At 53.6% G+C, this 26157-nt stretch overlaps 1 protein-coding gene across 6 annotated transcripts in view; it reads right to left on the reverse strand.

Moving 5' to 3' along the window:
• Window positions 1–26157, reverse strand: part of CHD6 (chromodomain helicase DNA binding protein 6) — a 100844-nt gene continuing 74687 nt past the window's right edge. For 3 of the 6 annotated variants that reach the window (XM_058036583.1, XM_058036582.1, XM_058036584.1), the window contains 18 exons: window positions 24946–25148; window positions 24345–24544; window positions 20953–21112; window positions 20280–20369; window positions 19226–19329; window positions 18524–18653; window positions 18225–18285; window positions 17494–17551; window positions 16605–16824; window positions 14148–14356; window positions 11460–13001; window positions 10727–10875; window positions 10257–10463; window positions 9170–9616; window positions 8338–8526; window positions 6476–6595; window positions 5317–5421; window positions 1–3344 (listed from right to left, as the gene is read on the reverse strand). In XM_058036583.1, the coding sequence (XP_057892566.1) occupies window positions 2454–3344; window positions 5317–5421; window positions 6476–6595; window positions 8338–8526; window positions 9170–9616; window positions 10257–10463; window positions 10727–10875; window positions 11460–13001; window positions 14148–14356; window positions 16605–16824; window positions 17494–17551; window positions 18225–18285; window positions 18524–18653; window positions 19226–19329; window positions 20280–20369; window positions 20953–21112; window positions 24345–24544; window positions 24946–25148 (5085 nt within the window). In that variant the 3' untranslated portion in view covers window positions 1–2453. The remainder of the gene's footprint in view (window positions 3345–5316; window positions 5422–6475; window positions 6596–8337; window positions 8527–9169; window positions 9617–10256; window positions 10464–10726; window positions 10876–11459; window positions 13002–14147; window positions 14357–16604; window positions 16825–17493; window positions 17552–18224; window positions 18286–18523; window positions 18654–19225; window positions 19330–20279; window positions 20370–20952; window positions 21113–24344; window positions 24545–24945; window positions 25149–26157) is intronic. The other 3 variants (XM_058036587.1, XM_058036585.1, XM_058036586.1) reach the window with 2 other exon arrangements.

The following is a 26157-nucleotide window of genomic DNA, read 5'->3' on the forward strand; positions in this document are numbered from 1 at the left end:
TTCAAGAGCACAGACAGTTTATTTTGTTAGCACATTTTGTGAAGGATGTATGTGTGTGAATAGCCATGAAAACCAGTGAAAATTTGGCGTTTGTTAGGGACATGATGGAAAAGAAGAAGCAGCCACTTAACGCCTTACAGTCTAAATAATCCACAGAGTATATCGGGTTGCAAAAGGGTCACAAAGTAGCAAAGAGAAGCCTAAACACCCAGAGACGTAGCATACATGTCTGCTAAGGAAGAACAAGGTATAGAGCATGCTGGCTAATTAAATAAACTTCACTTTAGACCCTGTTCCTTATGCGTGTAACCCTGGAAAAATCATCCCATAACAAGAAATGGACTCGGAAGAGATTTCTGTATCCATTCACAGTAAGGCTTTGAAGATATATGAAGTTTTATAGCATTTGTATTTTAAGGATTTAGGGCAAGTACATGTTCTTCCACTGAATAAAAACAAAGTTAGTACTTAAAAGGTTCAAAAATATATCAATCGTGACTTTTTTTTTACATAAATAAATTATATTGATTTTGGATTTAACAGCTGAAAAAACCCTTTCTGCTTCCACTGGAGGCAAAAACTGAACAAAATGTTAGTTAAATAGAGATAGCAGCATTTCTAAGAAATCTGTCGATAGTGATACAGTATCTATGCTACAAGAATGTTATTAAATAGAACACAATTATTGGGGGGGAGGAGGATTGCATTATGATTAGCTAAATCCTTTAAAAAATCATCCAATCCAGTAAACTGGGAATAAATTCTGCGAAAATATAAACCAGCTGTTTTTTTGACCACGGGTAACAGACTTCTTTGAGATGCTAATTTTAACATGTACATAATTTATAATCCCAAATGTATAAAAGACAATGACAAAAAGCATCATAAATAAATAATGCAAACTGAAATAGTTATGTCAAAACATTTGGACCATCCGATAAATTAGCAAAACTGCAACAGAAAAAAAAAGTAAAAAATACAGTAAATTGTGACAACCAAGTGTGAAACTGATGAGTAGCACACTCCAACTCCCTCCCCGCCTGCCCTTCACTCACTGCTGCACCACTGTGGCTTTATTCAATTCTCAGACCATGAGCTGCAAGTAAGAACCCCAAGAGAAAGAAGAATTAAAGGAGTGAGGGGAAGGAGAAATCAGAAGAGTTGCCTGTGGAGGAGTCTCAGTACCCAGAGCTGGAGCAGGGGGCTGGCAGCATTAAAACCCGTCCATTTGAAATGCAGATGCTGAAATCATTTGGAGGACTGGAAATACTGTTCAACAGCAAACGGAATGGGAAGAAGCCAAAGTCATCTCTTCACAGTCCACCACCAGAAGTAAGAAACTCAGGCTCTGAAAGTCTCAAGGGTCCTTCTCAGAGGACTCCCCAAGGAGGGAAGCTGGCCTACAGCCTTCTCCGTGTTTGCTGAAAGAACACCGCTTCTGGGGTAAGGAGTGGGAAATATAAAAACTCAGAAAGCCTAAGTGTTCATATAAGAGCATTAAAATTGGTGTGGTCTGTTCATGGCTGGAAAAAAATACCTTTAGAGCACCTGTAATGCCATAGCTGAGAACTAACGCCAGGGAGAAGAACTGAAGACAAGCAGAATGATGAAGGAACTGGCTGCTACAGATACAGTAACCCCAGAAAAGTCATGCAAGTGTGCAAAACCTTTCCAGCTCAAGCTGGAAAGTTCTTGTAACTACCAAGGAAAGGGCAACTAAATTCCACATAACATAAAACCAAACGTTGGTTTTAAAAAACACAAAAGAATGTCTACATCGTTTTTTCACTCTCTGCAGTTTGTCTCCAAACCTTTGAGGTGGGGTGATCAAGAAATTATATCACTACCAGTTTATGCTTTTCCTTTCAAAGAAATGAATATATGCATTTTCAATTATTAGTTATATACTTCTGTCTATACTACTATTCTAGTAACCATGATAAAATAGGGAAATACTTTAAATCAAAAATACACATTAGCACTTACTATAGCTGTGCTTTTAGCCCAAATATAGGCTTTTTCGTTCAGTGTCGCTGTAGACAGAAATACCTTGTCTGTGTGTTAGACCAAGAGATAAAACACTTTTCTTTTGCTTTTGTTTTTTTGCTGCTTTTTCTTCTCAAAGGAGTGAGCAATTTGCGGGGGGTGACCAAGTACTGGATTTGCTATTGTCAGCTGGGATGATTGACTGGAAAAACAGAATGAGAATTCGGTGCCTCCCATACTAGCTAGACAACACTGTTTATCTAATAAAGTGGCAAGACCCTGCAACTATTAACATGTAGTATGTCACCAGTTTTTTCTGACAGGGAATTAGGTAGATAGTATTACTCATGGAAACACAGGTTTATGAAGGTGGAGCAGGGTGGGAGGGGAAGTAACAAAGAGTTTATGGGATAAGAAACTCACAAGCCACAATCTTTTTGTGTTTTTCTTTCAATGAAACAAAAGGTCTAATCGGTATCATGAGCTGCTTGGCGCTCCTCCTCTGTTGGTCCGTCCTGCTCCTTCTCTGCCGCCGCTGGCGGGCTCTGCTGCACACAGTTTTGACTGTTTGCAGCTTCTTTTTCCGGCAGCGAGACAGTTTCTGGCTCTGGATTTGCCAATTCCCCTTTCGCTTTCTTCCTCTTCCGCTTCTGGCTCTCCAGGTTGGCCGCCTCCGAGTGTCTGGTTTGCTGGATGCCAGGCAGCGCCATGCCGATGCCAGGGGAAAGGAACATGGAGGGATAGATCAGTCCAGGAGACATCCCAGGGATAAGAAATGGGTTAAAAGCTACAGGACTACTGGTAGTTATTGCGGATTCTGTCTGATTAGAAAATGAACTAGGACCAGGCTTATCTTCAGCGAGAGGTTCCTTTTTCCCATCCTGGCTGCCCTGTTTCTCCTCATTGGCTTTCTCGGCGCTGGCCGTGCCACCTTTCGTTGTGCTTGTTAACGAAGTCGGAGCAGTGGCGGTGCAAGTTGTGGTCATCGGGGAGTTGAGGAGCCCTCCCACACCGAACATCTGGGGTACGGTCGCCATGCCTGGGAGCATCATGGGCAACATGCTCAGGGTGCTCTTCACATCCTCACCGGAGGGCACTGCTGCAAAGCCAGCAGGAAACCCAACCAGCCCGGTCAGAGGGATCCCTTGCATATTTCTCATGTTCTGAAGTCCCACTAGATCCATCCCTGCAATTAGTCCGTTCATGAACAGTGGTCCCATTCCAGAAGAAGAATCTGCTACAACACCAGGGCCTTTAAGGAGCTCATTCCGGGGCCTCCTCCCTCTCCGGCGCGGCCCAGTGTCCCGGAGCACAGGCTCGGTGAGGATGCGATTGAATTTGTTTTCGGGTAAGTAGCCCTGAAAATGAGACATAACAGAGAACACCCAACAGTTACTACTGCAGCGAGGGGAATCTGGCTTGTCCGTGCCCACATCTGTGTCCCAGATGGTGATGGCACAGAAATATTTGCCTACATGATATGGAATTTGAGAGGTACACACAACTTTTCCCCAAGAGATGCTGCCAAATGCAAAACACCCTTGTTCTGCCCTGGCAGGATCCTGCACTCTAATGCTCAGGGAGGGGAGGAGGAAACATGTTTTTACCCTGTTTTTCACCCCAACCCTCAGCACCAGCTGCTCACAGCATGAGAAGCACCAGGGCAGCATGGTGTCAGCTGCCCATTCAGCTCCCTGCCCAGCTCTAATTGTGCCTTCAGCAACAGGTGAAAAAATCCTCTTTGAGATGGGAAGGGCCAAATTTTCAATGCTCTGCAGGACAGCAAAGCTCATGGAATGACACAGAGAGTGGGCGTGCTGACTGAGGAGTTCCTGGTCAGAGCTTCGCAGAAATGCCAGGGAGCATTCAGAAAGGTCTTCTGACAGAAGAGACATAGGACCAAAAGCCAGCAGCCAGAAGTGGGTGAGACCATCTGGTTACACAGAGCAGTGCAGGGGGATCCACAGCACAACTTAACATTCTCTTTTTCAGCATTCTCAACACAGACATTTAAACATTTCCATTTGTGGTTCCCTTGCGTATCAATATCAACCACTCTTTGAACCATTTTGAATAATAAATTTAGGTAGGAAAAATATTTCCTGTTGACACCTGTAGTGCAGAAACGTGAATTAGATGTGCCTGGCAGTCTCCTCAGCACAGCACCTGCCAAAGGAGGGAGAACCTTCTGGGAGCATCTCCCACTGGGATGTGGGAGAAGCTACACAGGGCTATGAGTGTCCCCAGGCTCTGTGGGCCAGCCAGCCCCAGCTCCTGCTGGCCTGAGTGCCCAGAGCCACTGGCCATCCTTCTGCATCCCTCCCCTGCCAGGATAGGTAAGCATTCTCCAAAAGCTCAGTGTCCATGGGGTGGGAATGATCATGGGATGCAGCCATTGGAACAGGGCACAGGAGAGGTGCCCGGGCAGCGCCAGGCACACAGTGGTTTCTGTGGCAAAGGGATTGTCCCCTCAAGTCAGGGGAAGGAAGAGCTGTCAGCTCACCGGGGGCTGGCTGCAGAGGTGGGGCCCTGATGCCAGCCTGGACGTGGAGCCATTCTCTGGGCACTGGGACAGATCATGCCAAATCTCCAGAGCTAAGGAAAAACCAATTTGAGAGCAGTACAAACCTCTAAGATTCACCAACAGATTCACCCTCCAGCCCTCTGCAAGGTTGTCACACAAACCACTGCAGGCCAAAAGCAGGCAGCAGGTGAGAGGGACTGCAGGGAGAAGTCTGGCTCAGGCCAGCCCGTGGGGCAGGGCAGGACGATCTGGCAGTGCCGGGCAGGCCGGAGGGGAGAGGCTCCTCACAGGCTCTGCCCCACAGCAGGGCAGGGACTGGTGGATGGACAGGGTGTGTGAATGTGGCACAGGAGACTCCGTCCTGCCCCTCTCCCTGCCTGTGCCTGACCCTTCACGCCTGGTGACCTGTAGGGCTTTCGGTGGCCCATGGCTGCACAGGCAGAGCTCACAGGAACTGATGAAAACTATCAACTATAGAGGTGTTTTTGAAAATTTGACCCATGAGAATGTTTTGTCCGCACCCTTCTGTCCAGCTCCTCGGGCATTCCTCTTGCCCCCGGCACCCTGAGCATGCCCGGGCTCTGCAGCCAGGCAGGCTGAGCCTGCTCCTGGGGCCTGGCCCCTCTGTGGCCACGGGGCTGGCGCTGGCACGGCCCAACCTCCCGCTCTGCAGCCATGCCCTCCCACACACCCAGCCCAGCGCCTGCCTCGCAGCTCCCAGGTCCTCACTGGAGAAAGGTTGTGGGGATGGGGAGGGGAAAAAAAAAGATGACATGATACAGATTTCTCCAAAAGCTCTAACTTACTGAAAGCTTAACAATGTCAGCCCAGTCAGCTGCAACAGCATACTCCAAGTTTGCATCAAGCCACCTTGGCAATTCCTTCAATGCTGGTGCCGTGGCTCCCCCTAACTATAAAACACAGCAGAAGGATGACCTCTATTGCAGAGAGAGTTATGTAAAATAATACAAAAAATATGATTACACTTCCCCTAACTTCTTGCTTCGGGCTGCAATTTGGCTGGGGTGGAGACTCTTGCCTTGCTACACTTGCCTTTCTGCAGGATTTGATGTGTGCCTGCTGCCTCCAGACACACAGCTCAGGGAGGAAAGGCAGGTTCAGCCTCTGTGGCCCACCTCACTGCCCTCTCAGGTACCAATGATGGGGACAGAGCTTCTGTAAAAGCCGTATTTAGAACTGGAAAAGTCTCCAGCTCACCCAGAAAAGGCCAAGCATGGGGGCAACAAAGGGGAACACAGATGTGGCTGAAACAACCTTTCTGCTTCACTCTTTAGTTCTGCTTTTAGATGGGATTAATGTCACATCACCTTCTGACCTTGTACAGTCCTGGGTGTGTTTAAGAACTAATTTTGGTGCAAAGTAATCTTGAACACCCCTTCTTATTCAGAGAAGTGAACCTCAGTGCCCTGGAGATTAAACTGCAGACAAGTAAATCCAAGCTCTGTGCTCAGAAAGCAAGAAAAAGCCCTTCCAACCCTCGACTTTCTACAAGGCCAGCAGCGGGATGGGTATTGGTGTGCTCTAGCCTGTACCTCATAAGGAGGAACAAACCAAAGGTACTCGCGTGGCAATGTTACAAATTGTGGCATACTGCAATGAACTCAAGGGGAACAATCAAATCTAGTTTGGAAAGCACATGACACAGCTGTGCTGAGCGTGGCTTTAAAGCCAAAGGCTGTATCCCATTGCCACTGAGAGGTCTATGCCCCCTGGCAAGGGATGACACTCCTACATCCCTTACTTCACGCAGACAGTCACTTATTTCACTGGTCTGCATGTCCCTGGGCACACATGTGTCACAGGATAATGTAGATTAGAGACCTCTTCCAGACTTTTGTCTCATCCATAGGCTTCTCTGTATTAAATCTCCCCTAGAGGTGAGCTCAAAGTCTGCTAAGCCTTTTGGGACACTGAGGGCAGAGCACAGAACAGGCCTTTGCTTACCCGCCGTCCGGTACCCTTATGTACCACCGGCACCCGCTCCTCTCCCGTCAGAGAGCTAATGTCCAGTTTGTTGGGGTCCTTGCAGCGCTGCCTCCTCTGCTTGGGCTTGTCTGAAAAATTCTGGAGTGCAAACAAGACAATGTTAATGAGACTAGATGGCTTAATGAGCCTGGCTGGCTACAAGCCCTGCAGGAGAGCAGCATGGATGGGCTCCCAAGGGACAGAGAATCCCTGCAGGCTGGGGCAGGAGTAGCACCAGCAGCACAAACGGGTCCCTGCCACAGGACCAGCTCTCAAATAAGCAAAACTGATTTTTGTAGATATAGTCTCCAGTGCACCCCACTTAGAGCACCCTAGCCCTTTCTAACTCTCCTCCACTCCTGACACTGCAGCTTCTTACACATGCACCTGTAAACAGGACACTGCATACACCCAGTAAAGAGAGAACAGGTCTGTGTGTGCCACTTGTGTCACTCTCATACAGCCACCTGCTTCTCACCACCTATTTTCACCACAGAGATGCTGCACCATGTTTCTTTGGGATCAGAGCCCTCTGGAACTGCAACCTACTGAGTTACAGCCAAGTCACTGCACACCCCTTGTCAATGTGCCTGCAGGGATGGAGCATTATAACCAACAACCCAGAAAACACAGATTCCTGAGAGTCAGAAAAAAGTCTTGAGTGCAGTTCATCCTTTGAACTGAACTACTGCAGTACCCCAAAGCCTCTCTCAATTCATCCTACATGGACAGAAGAAATCCTGCAGGGCTGGCCTGAGGCACTGCGGCTTTCTGGGAGCAAGAGCTTCACCAGAGGCACAGTCAGACTGGACAGGCTCCAGTACCTCCCTGGAAGGCAAGGGTGTTGGGAAGGAGTGGGAAGACACCTCCACACCTGCTCCAGTGAGGTCCTGGCCCTGGGCACACAGCTGGACGTGTCTCTGAAGTTTGAAAAGCAAACACCATCCTGCTGAGCAGATGTTGGGCTCCTCAGCTCTCACCTCTAACAAGCTTTAAAACACTCATGTCTTGCCTGTACTTCAAGCTCCAGGAAATTCCAGCCTCAGGCACATGATCCTCCAGGACCAAGATGCAGAGTCTTTTCTGTTTTACCACATTTCTTCCTGCTCTGTTTCATGGTCTGTGCTCTGCCTACCACATGGTCAAACAGCCTAAATAAGCTGAAACCTGTAGCAAAGCAACCTGTGAAACCAAGAGCTGGAGGTTTATGAGAGAGCAGGAAGAATCAGACAGACTGTGCACCTCACTCTGAGCCACTGCTTTCTGAGAGCATCAATGGCCACATGGCCACAGCCTGTCAGCCTCCAACACAGCCTCTTCAGTGTGGCTCTTAAAGAGAGCAGGTTTTCTCTTGCCTGGGAGCCTTATTTGGTACAACAGCACTGCCTATAATGACCACAGGCGAAAAAGAACAACATGGACAGACCTTGAACACCTCAAATCCATTTTCTCATTTCTGTCCCCATCCATCCCTGGCCCTTCTGGAACACGTTATGCATTGGGCAGAGAGATGCACTGCAGCTGGAGAACCGACCTTGGGTAACAGGGCTCAGCTCCTGGAGGATGCCAGACAGGTCCGTGCCCAGGGAACCCTGAGGGTACTGACAGTCCCCCGTCTGGGCATGTTTGCGTTCTGGGGGAAAGGAGAGGAGTTCTCCAGCAGCAAGTGCTGTACAGGGGAACATGCTCACCTCTTGAACATGTCATGAATCCCTGAACAGCCCCAATGAACAGCACCAACCATGTTACAAGAAAGAACATAACACAAAGGGCAACGCACAAGGCAGGCACACACACACACACACACCACACACACACGTGCCACTGAAGGCCACCCTTACTGTGCCAAAGCTGGGGACATCGAGTGTGTAGTCAGACTGCTGCCGGAGCCAGTCAAGGAGACTCTTATTCGGGACAGCCTTCTCTTGGCTGCCTGCAGCTGGGACTGGCTGTGGAGTTGAGGTAGCAGCAACTGGCCCATCAGGGAGGGGACTGTTCTGAGGGGGCTGTGGCTGCTCTTCCTGAACGTCCTGCCATGGAAGGAGGAGCAGGGACAGCCCATCAGCAACTGCAGTGATGCATGTGCACCCCGAGAAGCCCAGCTCCCAAAGCAGGTCATCTGCTCCCACCACACACACTAATCCAGATACTCCCAGTGCCTGTTCCTTAAATCACCACCCACCACCACATTACATTTCCACTCCATCCCCAGCACTGGTGGTAGGGAAGGCACAGAGAGCTGAGATATGCTTCTGAACTCACAAGGAAACACTCCAATCACCAGGAAGACCAACTTCCCCTCAGATCACTCCTAAAAGTGGTCTAGGGACGCTGGCCTTGCTCTATTCTTTGAGTGGATCCCAGGATAGAAGGAGAAAGGGTGTAGTAGGATCTTGTCTTCCTCGTCTTCTCTAAACCTAAACACTCCCTGAGGTGGAACAGCTGCTTTTAATAATGTTTAAAAGGATTCAAACACTCCAGAGTGCTGTAAACCAGAGGGATAACTTCCTTTCCTCCCTGTAGTATCTACTCCTGCCTGGTCCTGCACAAACGCAACTGTCCTGGAGGATGCAGTGCAGTGTATGGTCAGCAGAGTTTGGAGGGGGGCAGCTGGGCCATGAAACAAATTGCTGACTCCGCTGGGTTCATGTGAAAGTGGGGAGCATCACCCACCTGCAGCCTGTTTGGAAGAGGCCTCTCCTTCAAGAAGATGAGGTCCATCCCTTCAACATTTTTCCTCCTGCCCCGTCTCCTCCTCATGGCAGCATCATCTCTTCGGAGGCTGCCATTTACAATCTGTCCAGTGACAGGATGGATTAACCCTGCCTGCAGGATGCCAGACAAGTCCATGCCCAGGGAGCTCTGGAGGGCATTCACGGTCCCCAGTTTGGGCATGTTTGTGTTCAGGGGGAAAGGAGAGGAGCTCCCTGGGGACCCATCAGAGCCTCTGGACAAGTCCACCGCTGCCTCGCGCCAGCCGTTCAGCACAATGGGAGGATGGACGTGGGCTGCTGCCAGCTGCTCCAGGCTCCTCTGTTTGGCATCTCTCTCCATCTCAAATTCATAGGGTCTCCTGTGCTTCCGCTCATCTTTTGCAAAGGCAGGGCTCAGGAAACCTTCCTGTGTGTACCAAAGGCACAGAGGGTTACAGCTGCTCCCACCCTGCCCAGCAACCACAGCTCCTCACACCAGCACTGAGCTAACAGCCATCCCTGCCTCTCCAAGGAGAGCCTGAGGGATGTCCCTTCCGGGGGCATATCATATCTCTTTCCCAGTGCAGGGGTGGTGCAGGACACACTCAGATATCTCAAGGTGTTATAACCATGCTCTGCCAGCTGCTGGGGCCCCAGGCCATCAGCTCCCGTCTGTCCAATGTGACTGTTGGGGACTGGGAGTTGGGGACACTGGGACTTGGGAGCTGGAGACTCGACAGGGCAGTGCTCCCTGCACCCCTTCCTTTGGGATACCAGTGGGATGTCCCCTCTGACCATGTCAGCCGCTCCAGTGCTGACTCTGGAAGCGCCTTCAGAGCCACAGGAGCTGTGGAGCTGCCAACAGCAGCTGCCTTCCAAGGAGGGGGACAGGGCTGAGAGCATGGGGCACCCACCAGGTGCTACCGCCAGGCGACCAGGTGGCTTAAGCCATGTGTTATACACCCCAACTGGTACCAAGGGGCCACACATGGGAAACTTCTGAGTACTTCTGGGCAATGTCTCACCCCAGAGTCCTGAGCCTTTCACTGCCTGAGAGCCCCCCTCACCTTTTGTACCCGTGACATTAAGACCCCGTTATTGAAGGTGGGATTGGGGGCTTCTGACTCGGTAAAGCTGCTCCTGCTGCCGGTGCTGCTGGCCACGGCTGGGGCTGTCAGCAGGCTCTGTGCCTCAAACTGCTGGCTGGAGGAAGGCCACTTGCCCTTCAGGATGGCGTGGCAGATGTTGTCAATGCGGTTGATGATCACACGGTCCTGCAAACAGAATTGGATGGAGGCAACCGAAAACTGCAATGAGTGACCCATGTACAACAACAGCTCAGGACTAAAGTCAAGCCCAGCCCAGGTGATCTCAGCTCAGCAGGGAACTGCTTTGGGGGCAAGCATCTCCACGGCACCTCGGCCAGAGCATCCAATGGGGTGTGCAGAGGAGCAGGAGGCAGAGCTGGAGCTGTGTGAGCTACTGCTGGCCAGGGCTACCCAGAAACACTTTGATACAGTGTTCATGTTAACCTCACCTTAGGCCACTCAGAGAAGGAGTAAAGTGTCTTTTCCTGCAGCAGCTGGGCAATGGTTGGTGCCCGGGCATCCTGAAGATCATCAATCTCCCCGGGCAAGACAGAAGCAGAATTCTTGTTCTCCTCCTCCAAGTACTTCTCTGGACCATCTAAAAAAGCAATGGAGAATAGAGCCCACAACCACCCTGCCTTTCTTCCCATCTAGAGGTGAGTATCTCCTTACACATTCCCACCCCAATGCCCAGCTAGCTTCACAAAGGTCCCAAACAGTCCCCTAGTCTCCAAGAGAAGCAGCAGATTCAGACCAGGGCAGGAAGCCCAAGCTGCTCAGGAAGGACCATCATTCCCCTGAGCTGAGTTTGGGGGGCTTGAAGTGCAGTAGCCCCCATGTGTGGCCATTCCCAGGTGGGAGAGAGGGAGGGCATATGCTTTTCCAAAGGAAGCTGCTCAACAGGCAGTGCTCTGTGCCAGAAAGGGAAAGGCATCCTGCATTCCATGGTATACCCTAGCAGAAGGGCTGCTGGGGCTCAGGGTGGAGAGCTCTGGTCAGCTCTACTGGCAAAGGCAGCCCCCAACACCTTTTGCTCCCAGTTGCAGCAGCCTCAGATCCTACAGACAGGAGGCCACTCCACAGGCTGCCCAGCCCCAAGGTTTGGCTCTGCAGGGAGGACAGCAAGGCCTCCCACCATAGCCAGAGGTGACTGTCAACCTGAGGGAGTTCTCAGGACATTACCTTGGCTCTGGTTGCTGCTGGCTTTCTCCCCATCATCTCTGTTCTCACACTCCTCTTGCTTTATGCCCTGAGGCTCAGGGTGCAGGGTCTCTGTGCAGCCTGTCTGTCCCTCAGCATCTCGGCCCAAGGGCTCCTCCCTGACACAGGGGGCCTCTGCCCCCTGAGGCAGAGGTGTGGGCAGGCTGAAGGGCTGGCTTTGAGCCTGGTCCGGTGAGTGCTGCTGGGTGCTCTCCTCATTCAAGCCACAGTCCACCCTGACCTCTGCCCCGGGCTCCCCCAGACCCAGGGACTCCCTCTCGCCATTTACATCTTCTGGGCAAGTGTCCTCTGGTGTGGGGAGACCAGAGTTCTGCTCCTCACCCCCCAGTTCATGAGCCTCAGGGTCAAAATCAGCCCTGGTCCTGGGACCATTCAAGCCTTCCACAGCATCTGCTGCTGCGTCAGAGTTATCATCATCCTCTTCCTCCTCCTCATCTTCCTCGCTGTGGCTCTGACTTGGCCCCGACTTTGCCTCCAATCCTTTCTCCTGCAGCAGACTGATGAACCTCTGCTCAGGAGGAACCTTTAGTTCATAGTTATGGAGACTGGGACTGTAGAGCCCTACACTTAGGACCCTTTCCACGGTGCCACGCTCGGGCAGCCCTGCCGCCGGGCTGGCAAGTGCTCCCTTCTGTTCCAAGCCTTTGCTGAGTTTGGCTGGGGCACTCTGCGGAGGATTGCTCTCGGGGGTAGAAGGTGAAGGCTCAGCTTCCTCATTCTGATTGTCCATTCGGTCAGAGCCCACCTGCAAACCCTCCAGGAAGGGAGCCTCTCTCATGGCATCTGCATCGCAGCTGGACGGATCCTCATCCCCCTCCAGCTTGCCCTCGGAGAGTTTGGCGCCGCCGCTTGCGACGTCGGTGCAGGCAGGGCTGTCCCTGGCGAGGGAGCTCTGCTCGCTGGGACACGCCTTCTCATCGTACATCATGCACACCAGCGAGTCCGGCAGCGAGCTCTCGTCGTAGTTACTGGAAATGATGTCCCGGACTTCGGACATGAACGTTTCACAGTTTGTGTCCAGCGGGCTGCCCCCAGCCTGGGACATGGTGCTGTCCACGGTTTCGAGCTTGATGTGACCCTCGGCTTCGTTCTCCAGGGCTTCACAGGACTGATCCATCTGGCTGAACATGGGGGAACTGTAGAGTTTGGAGTTAGACTGGTAAAGGCAGCACAGGGTTTCTGGGCCTGGGAGCCCTGTTCTTTTGTGCTGGGCATAGTTTCTGTACGCGTCTAGGAAAGACAGCTGGGGGTCATTCATGATGTAGTAGTCCGTGCGGTTCAGGCCGTGCTTGGCGGTGCCGATGAGCAGGTCCCGGTCGTGTTTGCCACACTCCCACCACACGGGCAGGTAGAGGCTGGGCTGGCACAGCTTGAGGCGCTCGTGGAGCTGCGGGCACTTGAGCACCTGCTCGCGCACCTTCCGCAGCAGCTCAATGCGGTACAGGGTCCTGGCAGCGCGCTCCTCCGTGATGGGCTCCACGTAGATGTCAGGGTCTGGAGGACCTGCAGCGGGGACAGCAAAGCCAAGGACACATTATTTGGGCTGGCAGGAGTTCCTCAGAGGCAGTGATGAGCAAGCTGAGTTTTAACCTTGCTCATACTGCAGGTGAGGTGGGGCCAGTGTTTGTAGCCACTGTTGAGGCCTCTTTTTCCAGTCTCAGTACCTTCCAGTCATATCCCACCAAATGGACACAGGGAGTAAAACCCCCTGACTTCAGCAGCTGGATCAAGAGCAGCACCAGCTGCAGAAGATTTCAGAGTCTGGTCTGAGCTCTGCTCCATCATCACCAGCAGTGCTGGATCTGCCTGGACCTGCAGGCAGAGTGGCTCCCAGCACTCTGGGCCTCTGGTAGCCCTTCAGCCCATTGTCAGGGAAGGGCAGCTCATGCAGCTCTTCTGATGAGGAACAGCTACCTGAGGTACAACACACACACACACACACACACACACACACAAGGAACTGTGCCTAAGACCAGACTACATGACAGATGTGAGGCAAAATATTTTCTGCTGTTGTTGGAAACAAATCACTTTTTGCCTAAATAGCCTCCAAGGAGCTTTTCATCTATGTCCTGTCCAGTGCCAATGCAGGACCTCTGCAGAGCACTCAAAGGAAACAAATGCCCTGTGTATTGGCCAGGCTTCCTGAGCTTCCTGCAGTGGATCCAGGCTCCATTTACCATGCAGCAGAGCTCCACAGTCAGCACAGACATAGATGGAAAGGACTCTGTCCAACAGAGCAGAGGGATGCTTGGAGAGCAGCAATACAGCTCACCCAAACAACCTCCAGCTCCAGCATGGAGCTGTGCTTTGTGTGTGCTGCTTCTCAACTTGTCTCTCACCTACAGAGGTTGCTGTCTTGGATAAAACTGGTTGTGGTTTCCTGTGAGAACTCCAAGAGATTTGCGAGAGCAGGGGCAGGAGTCCATAGGGCAGTTCTACCCTCCCACTGTGCCAGGGAGGCACTATGTGGTGGGGACAGGGCAGCCAGAAATGCATGAGTGCTGCAAGCCCATGGCCTGCCTGGCATCTCACTGCCTCCAGCTGTCTCTGAAGCTCCTCCCTTGCTCTCCTGCTCCACCAGAGCAGTGGGGTCCCTTCTAAATGACCTACCAGTACCCCTCCATAGGCCATGCAATTTCCACTCACCATCCTCCTTCCACAAAGGGAGACCACAGACATTCTTGCACATGGCCACAAAGCTGTAGAAGTACTTCTCCAGGCTCTCATCTGTCTTCTTCTCCAGTCGAGAGATGGCTCGGAACTGGGCCCAGTCAAAGATTTTCTTCTCTTGATCATAGATAACCCCAAAGGAGGAGACAGTGCGGTAGAAATCTGCCTGCTCCCTTCTGGTCCACCTGTAGAGCAGGGAGGAGATGGGAACACCACTGAGACACATTCTGGGCCCAGAACAGGCAAAGCACCAGGTAGAGAGGCTCAGAGAGCACAGTCTAGTTACTGACCAACAGTTCTGAGGGAGGTGTCAGGAGGAACACACTGGGGAGACCACCACAGCACTAGATGCTCTGCCCTCTGGTGCACAGGGAGGAGGAGCACAGGCCCTCTGGCTCTCAATTGCTGGAAAAACCCTCTTGGCTGCTTCAATAAACCTCTGAGGGCAGCTCTGGACTGTGCTGCCAACAGGGAGGCACAAACCTATCCCATCTACTCCCTTCCTGCTACATCAAGCTGTTTGACTTCCATAGTAAGGTCAGTTCTCTGTAGTAGAATTAAAGGAAAGATGTGCAGACACCGTTCTCATCCAGCCTCTTCCAGAGGGAAACTGAGACTGGGGCTCACTGCTTAAGGGTCCCAGTAACAAACACCACTCACCCTACTGACTCCTGGGGACTCCTGAGGGTCAGCCCCTCCCCAGCAGAGGAGAGCAGCAGTGCTGAGGGAGGAGTTCAGTTACAGCACTCTTAGAATACAACTTTCATGCTGGCTTGGACCCTATGAGCTTTTACCTAGTGGGGACCACTCAAAGGACACAGATGGTGAAGTGTCCTGGGCAAATACTGGCCCAGGCAGAGCCCAGATGAAACCCACAGAGAACAGACCTGGGTGCACACAAGAGGGCAAGGGTAGAAAAAGGGGAGCACTGAGGCCTGAAAAAAGCAAATCTCAGCCTCTGAATTGCAGCTCTGAGCCAGCACCAGCAAGCAGCTGAGACATATCAAAGGAAAGTAGACGGGGTGTCAACACCCACAGCACTCTCCAACTGCCCAAAATACACCTGGGCCAGCATTGGGGCTGCACTCATGTTTCATTTCAAAAATGAGAACAACAAGAAGGTTAATTAATAAATATATTAATGATCCAAATCAAGGAACTTAACGGTGAATTTGTCAAAAGGCCTCAAATTAAAGGCCAGTGGAAAACTCCTGTAAGGCAGTCTCCCCTACGAAAAGCCCAGAGAATTAAGCAGCAGGAGATACCAGGCTGCTGTGATGCCTACAGCACAACCATTGATGCCCCCACCTCGAAGAGGGGACGGTACAACTAGAAGAAGTCCAGAAAAAGAGGAAAGGGAAGGTGGCTGGAGCAGCTTCTACACAAGGAGGCCAAGAACAGAGCACACAGCAGCACATGTGCCATGTGGTTATGTGGGGTCCTGCTGCAGGGACAGGTTCACTGAAGGCAAAACCACTGAGGGCTGGTGACCACAGAGTCCCAGTCCTGGGGTGCCGTGGGATACTGGCAGCAGCAGCAACAGCATCACCCTGTGCACACCCTCCCCATGGCTGCAGAGAGCCACTCAGGGTGCTGGGACAGTCCCAACCCCCTCCCATTCACTGGGACACAAATGAAATGGGAGCACAGCGCATCCAGGGTGTGTCACCACTGGGCTCCAGTGGCTGTGAGCAGGAGGCAAAGGCAGTGGTGTGAGAGCCACAAGGGCTGGAAGGGCACCACTCACGGCTGTGACAGTGCTCACCTGTCACCCTCATCACAGTGTGTTCCAGGGACACAACTCCTCCCTGCTGAGGCTGACTTGACCCTGGAAACCTGTCCCCTCATGTCCTTTCAGTGTCACCACCTGCTACCCACAAACTCCAGTTTGCAGCGGTATAGTAGGAGTCCTAGTAAAATATATGTATTGTATAAGTAGCCTATGAGTCTCAGTAAAATCTATGTATTGTATAAGTGGCCTTGCCCCAATCCTAGTTGTTCTAAATGGGCTGCAGCTGTGATGTCCTTAATTGGGCAGCAGCTGTGGCTAATGAGGATAACTGGGATAAAAGGGGGTGGGTTGGCTGGTTAGGGAGGGCCTTGGAGGAGCCCTGATGAAGAAGCAGGAACAGCACTGCTGTGAGGAGCTGCTTGTGAGAAAACCACCCAGAAGGTATGGGACTCTAGAAACATGATAACAACACATATGAATACAACACAGTGGAGGCTGCTCCCTGGCTGGGCTGGCTGCTGGAGCAGCAAGGCTCCCATGGCTCAGAGCATGTTCCCTGCCCAGCAAGGACCCCTGTGACTCCATGCCCCATGCAGCTGGCAGCACAGACAGCTCTGGTGGCATTTACCTGGGTCACTTCTGGGGGTCAGAGAATTCAAGTGGGCTAAACCAGCTTTGCAAAGGCTCCTCTGCTGCATTACCTTTTCTGCATTTCTTTGTTCACCGAGTCCATCTCAGAGGCTCTCCGGAACATCTCGTCCTGCAGCCAGTAGCCATGGTTACCAGGCACCAGCATCTCGGCACGGGGAGGCAGCTCCTTGCGGTTGCAGCGCTGGTAGACGGTGACGAGTCGCCGCAGTCTGGCCGTGAGAGCAGAGGAGACAGGCCAGCAGGATCTGTCTGAGTCGGAGCCATCCTGGGCTTCAAACATCAGCCAGGACATTAGTATTTAGCACACATGCACAGCCACAGGTTCCCACGTCCTCTGGCAAGCTCCAAGAGCTTCCTCCCACCGTCTGCCTTCCATGGGGAGCACGAGCGATCACAGTCATGAATAGGGGGCCATGGGACCTCCTGGGCCTGCTGGCTCACAGCCTCATCATGTCTTAGCTTCCTTCAGAGAGTCCAGAGGCTGAGATCAGGGTAAGAATGATGGCTCCAGGCTGGGCCATGCATGGGAGAAGACTGCTCCCTGCTCAGCAATGGGGCCAGTCAGCCCACAGCATGTGCCAACACTGCCCACTGGAGAGACCTCACACGCTCATCTCATGCAGGGAAGTGCATGGAGAAGAGCAGACTAATGACTTCCAGTCACCCTGGCAGCCTGGGTGAAGCTACCTGAAGCTACCCTGGGTAGCTTTGGCTGGAATCACTCGGAACCCTGTCTGCCCTGCCACAGGGCCTATCCATGGGTCACCTGTGAGTCTGTGCATGACAGCCCCTGCCCAGGTTGAGCTGCCTCATCCACTAACACAGATCAGAATGTCCCTCCAGCCCAGCAGTGTGCTACTTGGGGTAGCACTCAGGCTTGGCTGTGCCACCCCAAACCCAGGGAAGCCATGGACCACACTGCAGGAGACATGGCCTCACCTGCCGCTGGCTCGTCCCGCTTCTCACTGGCTTCACCCACCCCAGCAGCCACGATGTCCTGCAAAAGGAAACAATCAGAGAGGGCTCAACCCCACACAGAATGCCCAGCAGCCACAGCCTACCCCTCCTTGGCAGGGTGCAGGGTGGTGGGATGGGCAGGGTAGTGTGTTCAGTGTGCTTGGGCTGCAGAGATGCTGTTTGTGCCCAGCACACAGGAGCAGAGGTGACAGCTCAGAGAGGCTATTTTGGGCCTGGAGGGAAAGATCACCACAGTGACAGAGGCTGTAGTGCCACTGCCCAGGACAGTTGCAGCGTGACTGCCTCCACTGTTCAAACAACCCTTGCACTCTCCTGTGCTGCCTCGTTCCCTGATCTTCCTCTCCCCCAAGGCCATTTCTTTTGGGACATCCCTGACACCTCTGCCAGGGCCCCATGTGGTTCCTGAAGCCAACCAAGACTGAGAACCAGCATTCCTGGGAATCCCCAGCCCTCAATACCCTTCAGTTCCCCACGAAGAAGATGCTGCCCACGTCCACAGGGAATACAGAGAAGCACAGCAGAAGCTGTGCTCCAGGGAGCAGAAGCAATGCACACAAGATGGGACACAGACCAGGCAGACCAGCCATGGTAGCTCCCTGCTGCCGTGCAGCAGAGCTGAGGGAGCCAAGTCTGCACCGCAGGGCAGGCTGGGCAGCATCAGATGTGCATTTGACACTATGAATCCCACTCACCTCCTGTTTTGACAGCCCCTCCAGCTTTTCTCCACTGCTCTCTTCTTTTTCCACACTGCTCCTGGGTGAGAGAGTTAACAGTTCCTGGTAGTGGCAGCACAGCCTCTGTGGCTGTACCAGTTCTCAGCACCAAGAAGCAAAGAACTGGTGCTCATGCCACCTCTCCACCTCATACTGGGAACCAGCTCCCTTCTGCCCTTCCCTCTGTGCTCAGAAGCACAGCCTGCTCCCTCCCTCCACTGCAGTGCCCCAGGAGAGAGCCGGGTTGCTGTGGGAGCTCGGCTCCATCCCCTGCCCACCTTTCGGCAGCATCCTGTGCCCCATCGCTGACGCCCTGCTCGGCAGAGAGCAGCTTCTCATCGGGCATGCCCACCTTCTCCAGGAAACACAGCGCCGGGTCCGCCCGCATGGCATTGTACCGCTCGTAACCTGCCACAGCCGGGACAGACAGACAGCACACAGCCTGGTTCACAAAAACCTCCTACTCCTGGCACACAGCTCCCCCCCCGGCTCCCACTCCCTCTGTTCTACCACGACAGCAGTTCTTACACCCAGGAACTCACACCACTTTCCCAAAAGTGGCTAATGGCTCTGCAGGCAGGCAAAGGGAAGGGTCAGCCTTCCCATCCCAGCCAGCAGCAGCACAGCCACCACACAGCATGCAGCTGGGGCAAACAGCCCCGTGTCTCCTGGAAACTGCACCAGGCCTCCCTGACGAGGCCAAGAAAAGATCTGTGCCTTTCTCCTTGCCCTCACACAGCAACTGCACACTGCTCCTGGCAAACCAGAGTCTACCACGAGATCTGGCATGCCCACCCTGGGCACTGTGGGGTGCCTGTTCCCCACCCAAACACGCTGCTGGCACCTGGGGAGGCTGTCCTGGCCCTGCGTGGCTGTGGAGCGTGGCCACAGCTCTGTCCCTTGCACAGCACAACACTGCCTCCAGCAGCAGAGGTGCTCATCCCCCCACACAGCAGCACCCACCAGAGTTGGGTACACACCGTGCTTGAAGACGCCGATGAGCAGGGATTTATCGGCTTCGGCATTCCACCAGTCCACGGGAATCTCCACGTAGTCAATGTCTGGCAGCAGCACATCCAGCTCCCTGTGGCAGACATGGTATGAACACCCCTCTCCCAGCCTCAGCAGACACTGAGGGGCACTGGGCACTCCTCAGAAGGGACACGGGGAGGGCAGGTGCCACAGCTTGCTGGCTTGGGCACAGCTAATGAACACTGGCTGGGGCCCCACCATGACATGGGCACACATCTCCCTGGGGTCAAAGAACTGGAGCCTTGGCTCCACCACAACCTGCTGCCCTCCTGCTCCTCCTTCTCCAGGGCAGTGGATGCCCTCAGCCTCTCTCCAGCCTCCCCACCCAAGTCGTCTCCAGAGGACTGAAGATCCCGTCTGACCCGAACAGCATCTCTAGAGGTAAAACACTTCACACCTACCAACCCCAAAAGAACAGTGTCTCCCCACACACATTGGTGCTGATGGAATTGTGCTGGGGAAGGCAGCAGCCCCTACTTGAGGAAATTAAGCTTTTAAGTTCAGCATATCACACTTCTCTGAGAAGCACTGAGAGCTGAGTCTTTGCAGAAAGGTCAGCAGCTGGCAGGCTGCAGGCTCAGTGCCATTACAGAGCTTGTGGGTCCCACTGTTCCCAGGGCTGGCAGGGACTGCAGGCCACAGCGATGGGGCGTGCTCTGCTCTGAGGCCTGGCCTGAGACTGGGAGCAGTCTCTGTGGACTCCCACTTTGGATAAGGGCCCATCCGTCAAGCAGCACACAGAAGCATTTTCCTGCAGGGTACCCCTCTAAGTCCCCACTGCACCCAGGCTGGTGCTACAGTCTCAGAGTTGCCTCAGCAGGGCTGCTGTGGCTGCAGTCTCTGCACAGGCAGGGTGGCTGCCTGACAGTGAAGTTGTGCATGAGGAAGACATGGGGTCTGATTCATCTGGAGCTGCAGAGAGCCCAGATGTGGCTGGGTCAGACACCTGTAGCAGCTCTCAAGCCCAAGAAGCCTTGCAGGGGTTCAGCATTAGGTCCCTACCTGGCAGGGGTCCCCTCAAAGGCTTTATCCGCAGCCTCCCCCAGCACTTCAGCCTTCAGGTAGTAGAGCATTCGCACCCGCAGCAGAACCCTGTCCCGGGGGGCAGAGAGGTCAGCAAAGCCAGCAAAACCTGCTCCACACCGTGTTCTCCCACATGGAAGCACCCACTTCCACCAAGCAGGGTGGGCAGTGACCAGGCAGTGTCATGCCACCCTGCCCAGCCCTGTGACCTGGTGGCCGGAGGGTCGCTCCTCAGGACACGGCTTCCATGAGCTGGAGGGGAACGAGGGCGGTCCAGGAGTGGGAGTATGGTCATCCTCTGTGGGCTGTGAGCCCTTCACAGCTCCCTCCCACCCTCCCAACACTAAAGGCCCTCAGCCCACTGTCTCCATGAGCCAATGTGGGCTCCCACAAGGGGGAATGGTTTTAAATTAAAAGAGGAAAGGTTTAGGTTAGATGTTAGGAAGAAATTCTTCACTCTGAGGGTGGTGAGGCCCTGGCACAGGTTGCCAGAGAAGCCATGGCTGCCCCATCTCTGTTCAAGGACAGGTTGGACAGTGCTTGGAGCAACCTGGGATAAGGAAAGGTATCCCTGTCCTTGGCCAGGGTAATGTAATAAGATGTTCCTTAAGGCTCCTTCCAACCCAAACCACTCCATGATTCTCTGACTCACTTGTTGCAGTGCTGCTTGAGGTGCTTCTTGTAGCTGTCATCGTGGAGCACCACCTCGGGGTTGCAGGTGGCGAGCCAGTCCGCGTTCTTTATCTCAGGAAGCAGCATCTGGTTCTTGGTCTTCTTGCCCTTCCTGCCCCTGGGCACCGGTGCTGACAGGCCTGTGGGAGCGAGTGGCAGCCAGTGAGCACCGCGGGCACGGCGGGCACGGCTGCCAGGCACCTCTGGCACTGCAGGCTGAGGGGGCAGCAGAGCTGCGAGCTGCAGGAGCCCGGGCAGAGCTCCCAGCTGCAGCCTGGAGAGCCAAGGAGAGCAAGTGCATGGGGCAAACACAGAGTATGGGACAGTCCATCTCTATGAAAAACTTGGGGATCACCACAGAAACAGAACTACTGTGTGTTCTCAGTGCAATGCTGAGCCCAAATGATAACACGGCCCCTCAATGTGCAAAAAATCACACGGAAAGGAATGAAGCAGGGAAGGGACCTTGGTCCTGGCCATAGCCCTTGGAGACTTAGACACCACAGACACCTCTAAAGGTCACTCTATGAGGACAGTTATTTGGGACAAGAGTTCAAACAAGAAGCTCCCAAATGATCAAAGAGCAGCAGAGCTGCTGATCTGATCTGTAAGGGCTGTTTCTTGTACCGTGCATCTGGAGCAGGGCTGGGGGGAACTGCAAGGGTGCTGAGGTACCAACTGGGAATGGAATGCAGTCTCATCTGCCTGACAAAGATAAAATGAGACCCAGTGGCTGGAGATGAAAATTAAACACAGTTCAACCTTGAAATAAGGTGTGAGTTCACAGCAGAACATGGAAACAACTCCTGGTGGGGTCACTGTTGTTTGGAGTCTCCAGAGAGGGATAAGCTGCCTCCCTGGGTAGGAGCTGCAAACATGAAGGGGAAAGGATGCCTGGGCAGTCCCATCCCATCTGTCTGGTCTTGTAACACCAGTGAAGAAGAGAAAGCATCACTATATCATCAACTCCTGCATAAAGTCTGCAGCTCCATGACAGGACGAGGGCTGTGGCCCAGCTGCCTGCTGGAGGCCTGCACAGGCACCAGGCCTCCTGTCCCCAGCACCAAACTGGCCTGATGAACTCTGGGCAGATGCTGCTTCCTCAGCAGCTTGGCCTGCTCCAGGATGAAAGGCAGGATGGTGCTAGATCAGAGCAGAGCTCTGAGTTGGGCTGTCTGGGCGCTGTGCCCACCCCTTGTGATCCCATGGATGTGGGACTGAGAAGAGCTCCAGGATGCCCCAGCAAGGGTTTAAGGTTGTTGTTCCTCTCTGCCCGTCAGGGATGGGGCAGGACTTGCCCAGTCAGCTCTCTGCAGACACAAGTGGTACCTGAGGCTGCCTGGGGAACCACAGCAGTTCCTGCCAGAGGAAGGAGCTCTGCTCTGCCCTCAGTGTTCTGCTGCTTCTGCTCCTCTCCAGCTCCTGACATCAGGCTGAGGCATTGCTGCTCCTCTGGCCCAGACAACACAGAGGTTAAACAGGTGGGAAGAGCCATTCTAAAGAGTTGGTGAAGAAGCTCCTGGTGGCTTTGCTGGTCAATAGTCAATGCTCTTGCACTAAAGCAATCCTGACCATCTGCTGAAACCATGGCTTGTTTGTCACTTGGCATTATCTAAATCAAGTCCATTCATAGCAGTTTATTTGCTTCTGACTCTTGTTCTGCTCCCCACAGGACTCTCAGGCCCACTCCCAGCTGCTCTCAGGGCAGGGCTGAGAGTAGGAAGCAGCACTGCCAAAGTGACTCCCATTGCAGGAGGTGACTGGAATAACTTAGAGCAGACAACAAAAGAAGCCACATCCTTGGATGTCAGGCTGCAAAAGCCAGTTGGACACTTCCAGGCAGAAGGAAATTATGACGTTGGGTTTTAAGCACCAACTATGATGCATTTGGTGCTCAGCAGCATCACCACTCCAAAACAGCCTCCCCTGTGCTCCACCATCTGGGAACAGAAGTCCCAGGTTTCAGCCCAGCTCCCTGATGTCAAGAGCAGTCTGGAGAGTACCAGCCCCCTCATTACTCACCTTGTGCCACAGATCACAAGTACAGAACAAGCAGCACATGGCTGCTGGGCTCTGACTCCCTGAGGGACACTGTGGCCTTCCCCAGCCCCACTCACCTGTCCTGAGAGCCACAGGATGCAGGCAATGTGCTGCAAGGTCAGCCAGAGCCTCTGGCACAGCAGGCAGTGACCACATGTCCCAGGCCACAAGCCCAGGTGCAGAGAGCCAGCAGCCACTCTGTGCTCACAGATGAGGAGCCCTGTGGCTGCCCCAGTCCCAGGGAGGCCCACAGAGAGCAGGCATTGTGCTGCAGGTAGGGAGGCCAATCTGCAGTGTCCATCACTGAGGCAGAGCTAGAGCCAGAGGGGGAGCAGGGCTGACAAGTCTCTGGGTGACCTGTCTGAAACTGAGGGTACACTGGGAACTTCTACATGACAGAATACAGACACGGGGAGCCAACAGATGCAATTACAGATCTGACATGTGACACGTGAACTTCAGACACTGCCTCTGAGCAGAGAGAGCACAGCCAGGCCTAGGACAAGGGTCCTGCTACACAGAGTGAGAGAAGACAACATCACCTGGGGAGCACTTATGCATTGCATAATTCTCAGAACAAACCAACACTGCACCTCCACCCATCAGGGCAGGCACTGCAGACCAGTAGATCAGGGACAAACACCATGACAAGGGGAAACAAAAGGGGGAAAATAAAGGGAAATCACAAAATCACAGAATATTTGGAGTTAAAAGGAACCCATAAGGATCACTGAGTCCAGCTCTTAAGTGAATGGCCTATATGGGGATCAAACCCACAGCCTTGCTGTGAGATGGATGCTCAGCTGCACCCCCAGCTTTCCCTGGTGCAGCTGCTCATGCTGCCCAGAGGCAGAGGCAGGGTTCTGCACCATGTCCATGCTGTGCCCTCTGAGGCCCTGAGGAGCAGCCTGAGGCATGCCCATGCCCTGAGTGGAATCAGCACCTCATCCCTATCACACCCAACATGTTCATGCAGTCACTGGTGCTCATGAGCTCACTGCCTAGCACCTCCCTGTGCAGGGGAACCACAACAGTATTCATAGGCCAGAGGAGACTTAGCAGCACCTCTGTTCCCACCTCAAGTCTCTCTCTGCACTGAAAGACAGAAAACAGCCTCCCTCACTCAGCCAGCCCCTGCTGCTGGCTCTGAGGGTCAGTGTGGAGGTCAGCTCCATGGAAGCCTCTTTCTCTGTGCAGAGAGAATTGCAGTGCTGGAGCACAAACACTTGCAGACTGTTTCCATCAGCTCTGCTTTGAATTCTGCAGCCTCAGTCTCACAGGCTGGCACGGGGCAGTGGGTACAGATGCAATGGCAGAGAGAACACGCAATACCTGAGTGATTCTGCAGAGCCTGATTCTGGCCATCCTTCGTCGGCGTGATGAGATCCCAGATAAAACTCTTGATCTTCTCATCCCCCTTGTAGTGTTTGACGCAATACACCAGCAAGGCCCGACAAATCATCTCCATGTCCTTCTCATTCAGGTGCCACTTGAACCGCCCATGGGTCAGGATATCTTTCCAGCGTCCCCAGCTGAAACAGCAGGAACACAGAGTGAGCGCTCCTGTGCAATTGGAGACCTTGCTGGCACCTCTCTCAAGGAGCTCCTGTGGGGGCACAGCCCGGCCAGATCCCCTAGATGGGGATGTTTTGCCCACACATTACAGGAGCAGAGAGGGGGAGAGGTTTGCAGCACTGAACAGGGAAGAGGCAGGAGCAGACTCTGGAAGTGCCAATTGCCAGCTTTGTCCTGCTAACTCTTCTTCCATCCCAAACGTTCACTCAGAGCCCAGGTCCCGCCAGCGGGGTCACTGCTGGAAGGAGGCAACACAGCAAGCAGGACAGACACGAAGTGGCTGGTGCAGCCAGCGGGTGCACATGGGCACTGGGGCAGCTGGAGGCTGTGGCTGTGCTCTCACAGGGGTGAGACTCACCCAAATATCAGCAGGTTCTTCTCCACACGGAAGCACTCGGCCCGCAGGTAGCGCCGCGTCTTCTCGTTGAAGCGCCGCGAGCGCGTGGGTCGCTCGTCCGAGTCACTGTCCAGCTCAGAGAACTCCATCAGCTCGTCCTCCTCGAAGGAGTTGTAGTGCTTGGTTTGCTTCCGCACCCGGGGTCTGTCGATGACCAGGCTCTCCTGTGATGGACAGAGCAGAGAGCACTCTCAGGTACAGGCAGAAACACTTTTATGTGCTCTTCTGGCCCCTGTCACCCGGGCTCTGCTCCGCCTCTGGCTCTTGGCTCGCCAGTCCTGCGGCTGACCATCACCTTCCCACTAGGATACCTGCTTCAAGTTTCCTGTGTGCAGTTCTGCCTGCACAAGTGACAGCTCCTGACCAGCATAAAATTCAGCCTGACTGATGACAGGCTAAAATCAGCCCCCTCTGTGTCCAAACGTCTGACTGCCAGCAGCTGACTCAGCTCTGAGTCACTCCTGGCCCTCTCTGCAGAGCCTGTGCCAAGCACTGTGCTGAAGGCAGTGCTGTCTCTGTGTCAGGGGGACAGGTGGGCTGGAACAGGAAAAGCAGCTTCCAAGAAGGTGCAGCAGGGAGCAATATGAAATTAAATAGCATGTACCTGCCCCCTCTCCTTAGCCCACCCTGTTGAATGAATTCACGTAATGTAAATCTGCCTGGATTTCAGGCACATAGGACACACACACACACACACACACACACATACACACACACTCTCCCATTGCTCCAGCTTGAGCAGTGAGCTCTGCAGAGTTGCAGGACCTCCCTCCTGCTGCTGCCTGAAACCATCTCTTACAGCACTGCTGCCTCAGTTGGAATCATGGCAGCCTTGGGGCCACACTGGAGCCAGTGATAGCACCCTGTGCCTGGAGGAGCTGGCAAGAGAGACCTGAGCTGCAGCCAAGCCCATCACCTCAGCAGGGCCAGCAGAGCACTGGGATCCCCTCTGTCCCCTCCTACCTCCTGACAGGCAGAGGCACCAGTCTGCACTCAGGAGAGAGAGCAGAGGGGCAGCTCCCATCTCTGCTCTCTGTGACCAGGGATAGGACCCATGGGAATGACTGGAGCTGCACCAGGAAAAGGTCCTTTCCCCAGAGGGTGGCTGGGCATTGAACAGGCTCCCCAGAGAATGGGCATAGGCCCAAGGCTACCAGAGCTCAAGGAGCATTT

The sequence above is a fragment of the Melospiza georgiana genome, chromosome 17 (genome assembly GCF_028018845.1).
Source record: "Melospiza georgiana isolate bMelGeo1 chromosome 17, bMelGeo1.pri, whole genome shotgun sequence".
NCBI lineage: Eukaryota > Metazoa > Chordata > Aves > Passeriformes > Passerellidae > Melospiza > Melospiza georgiana.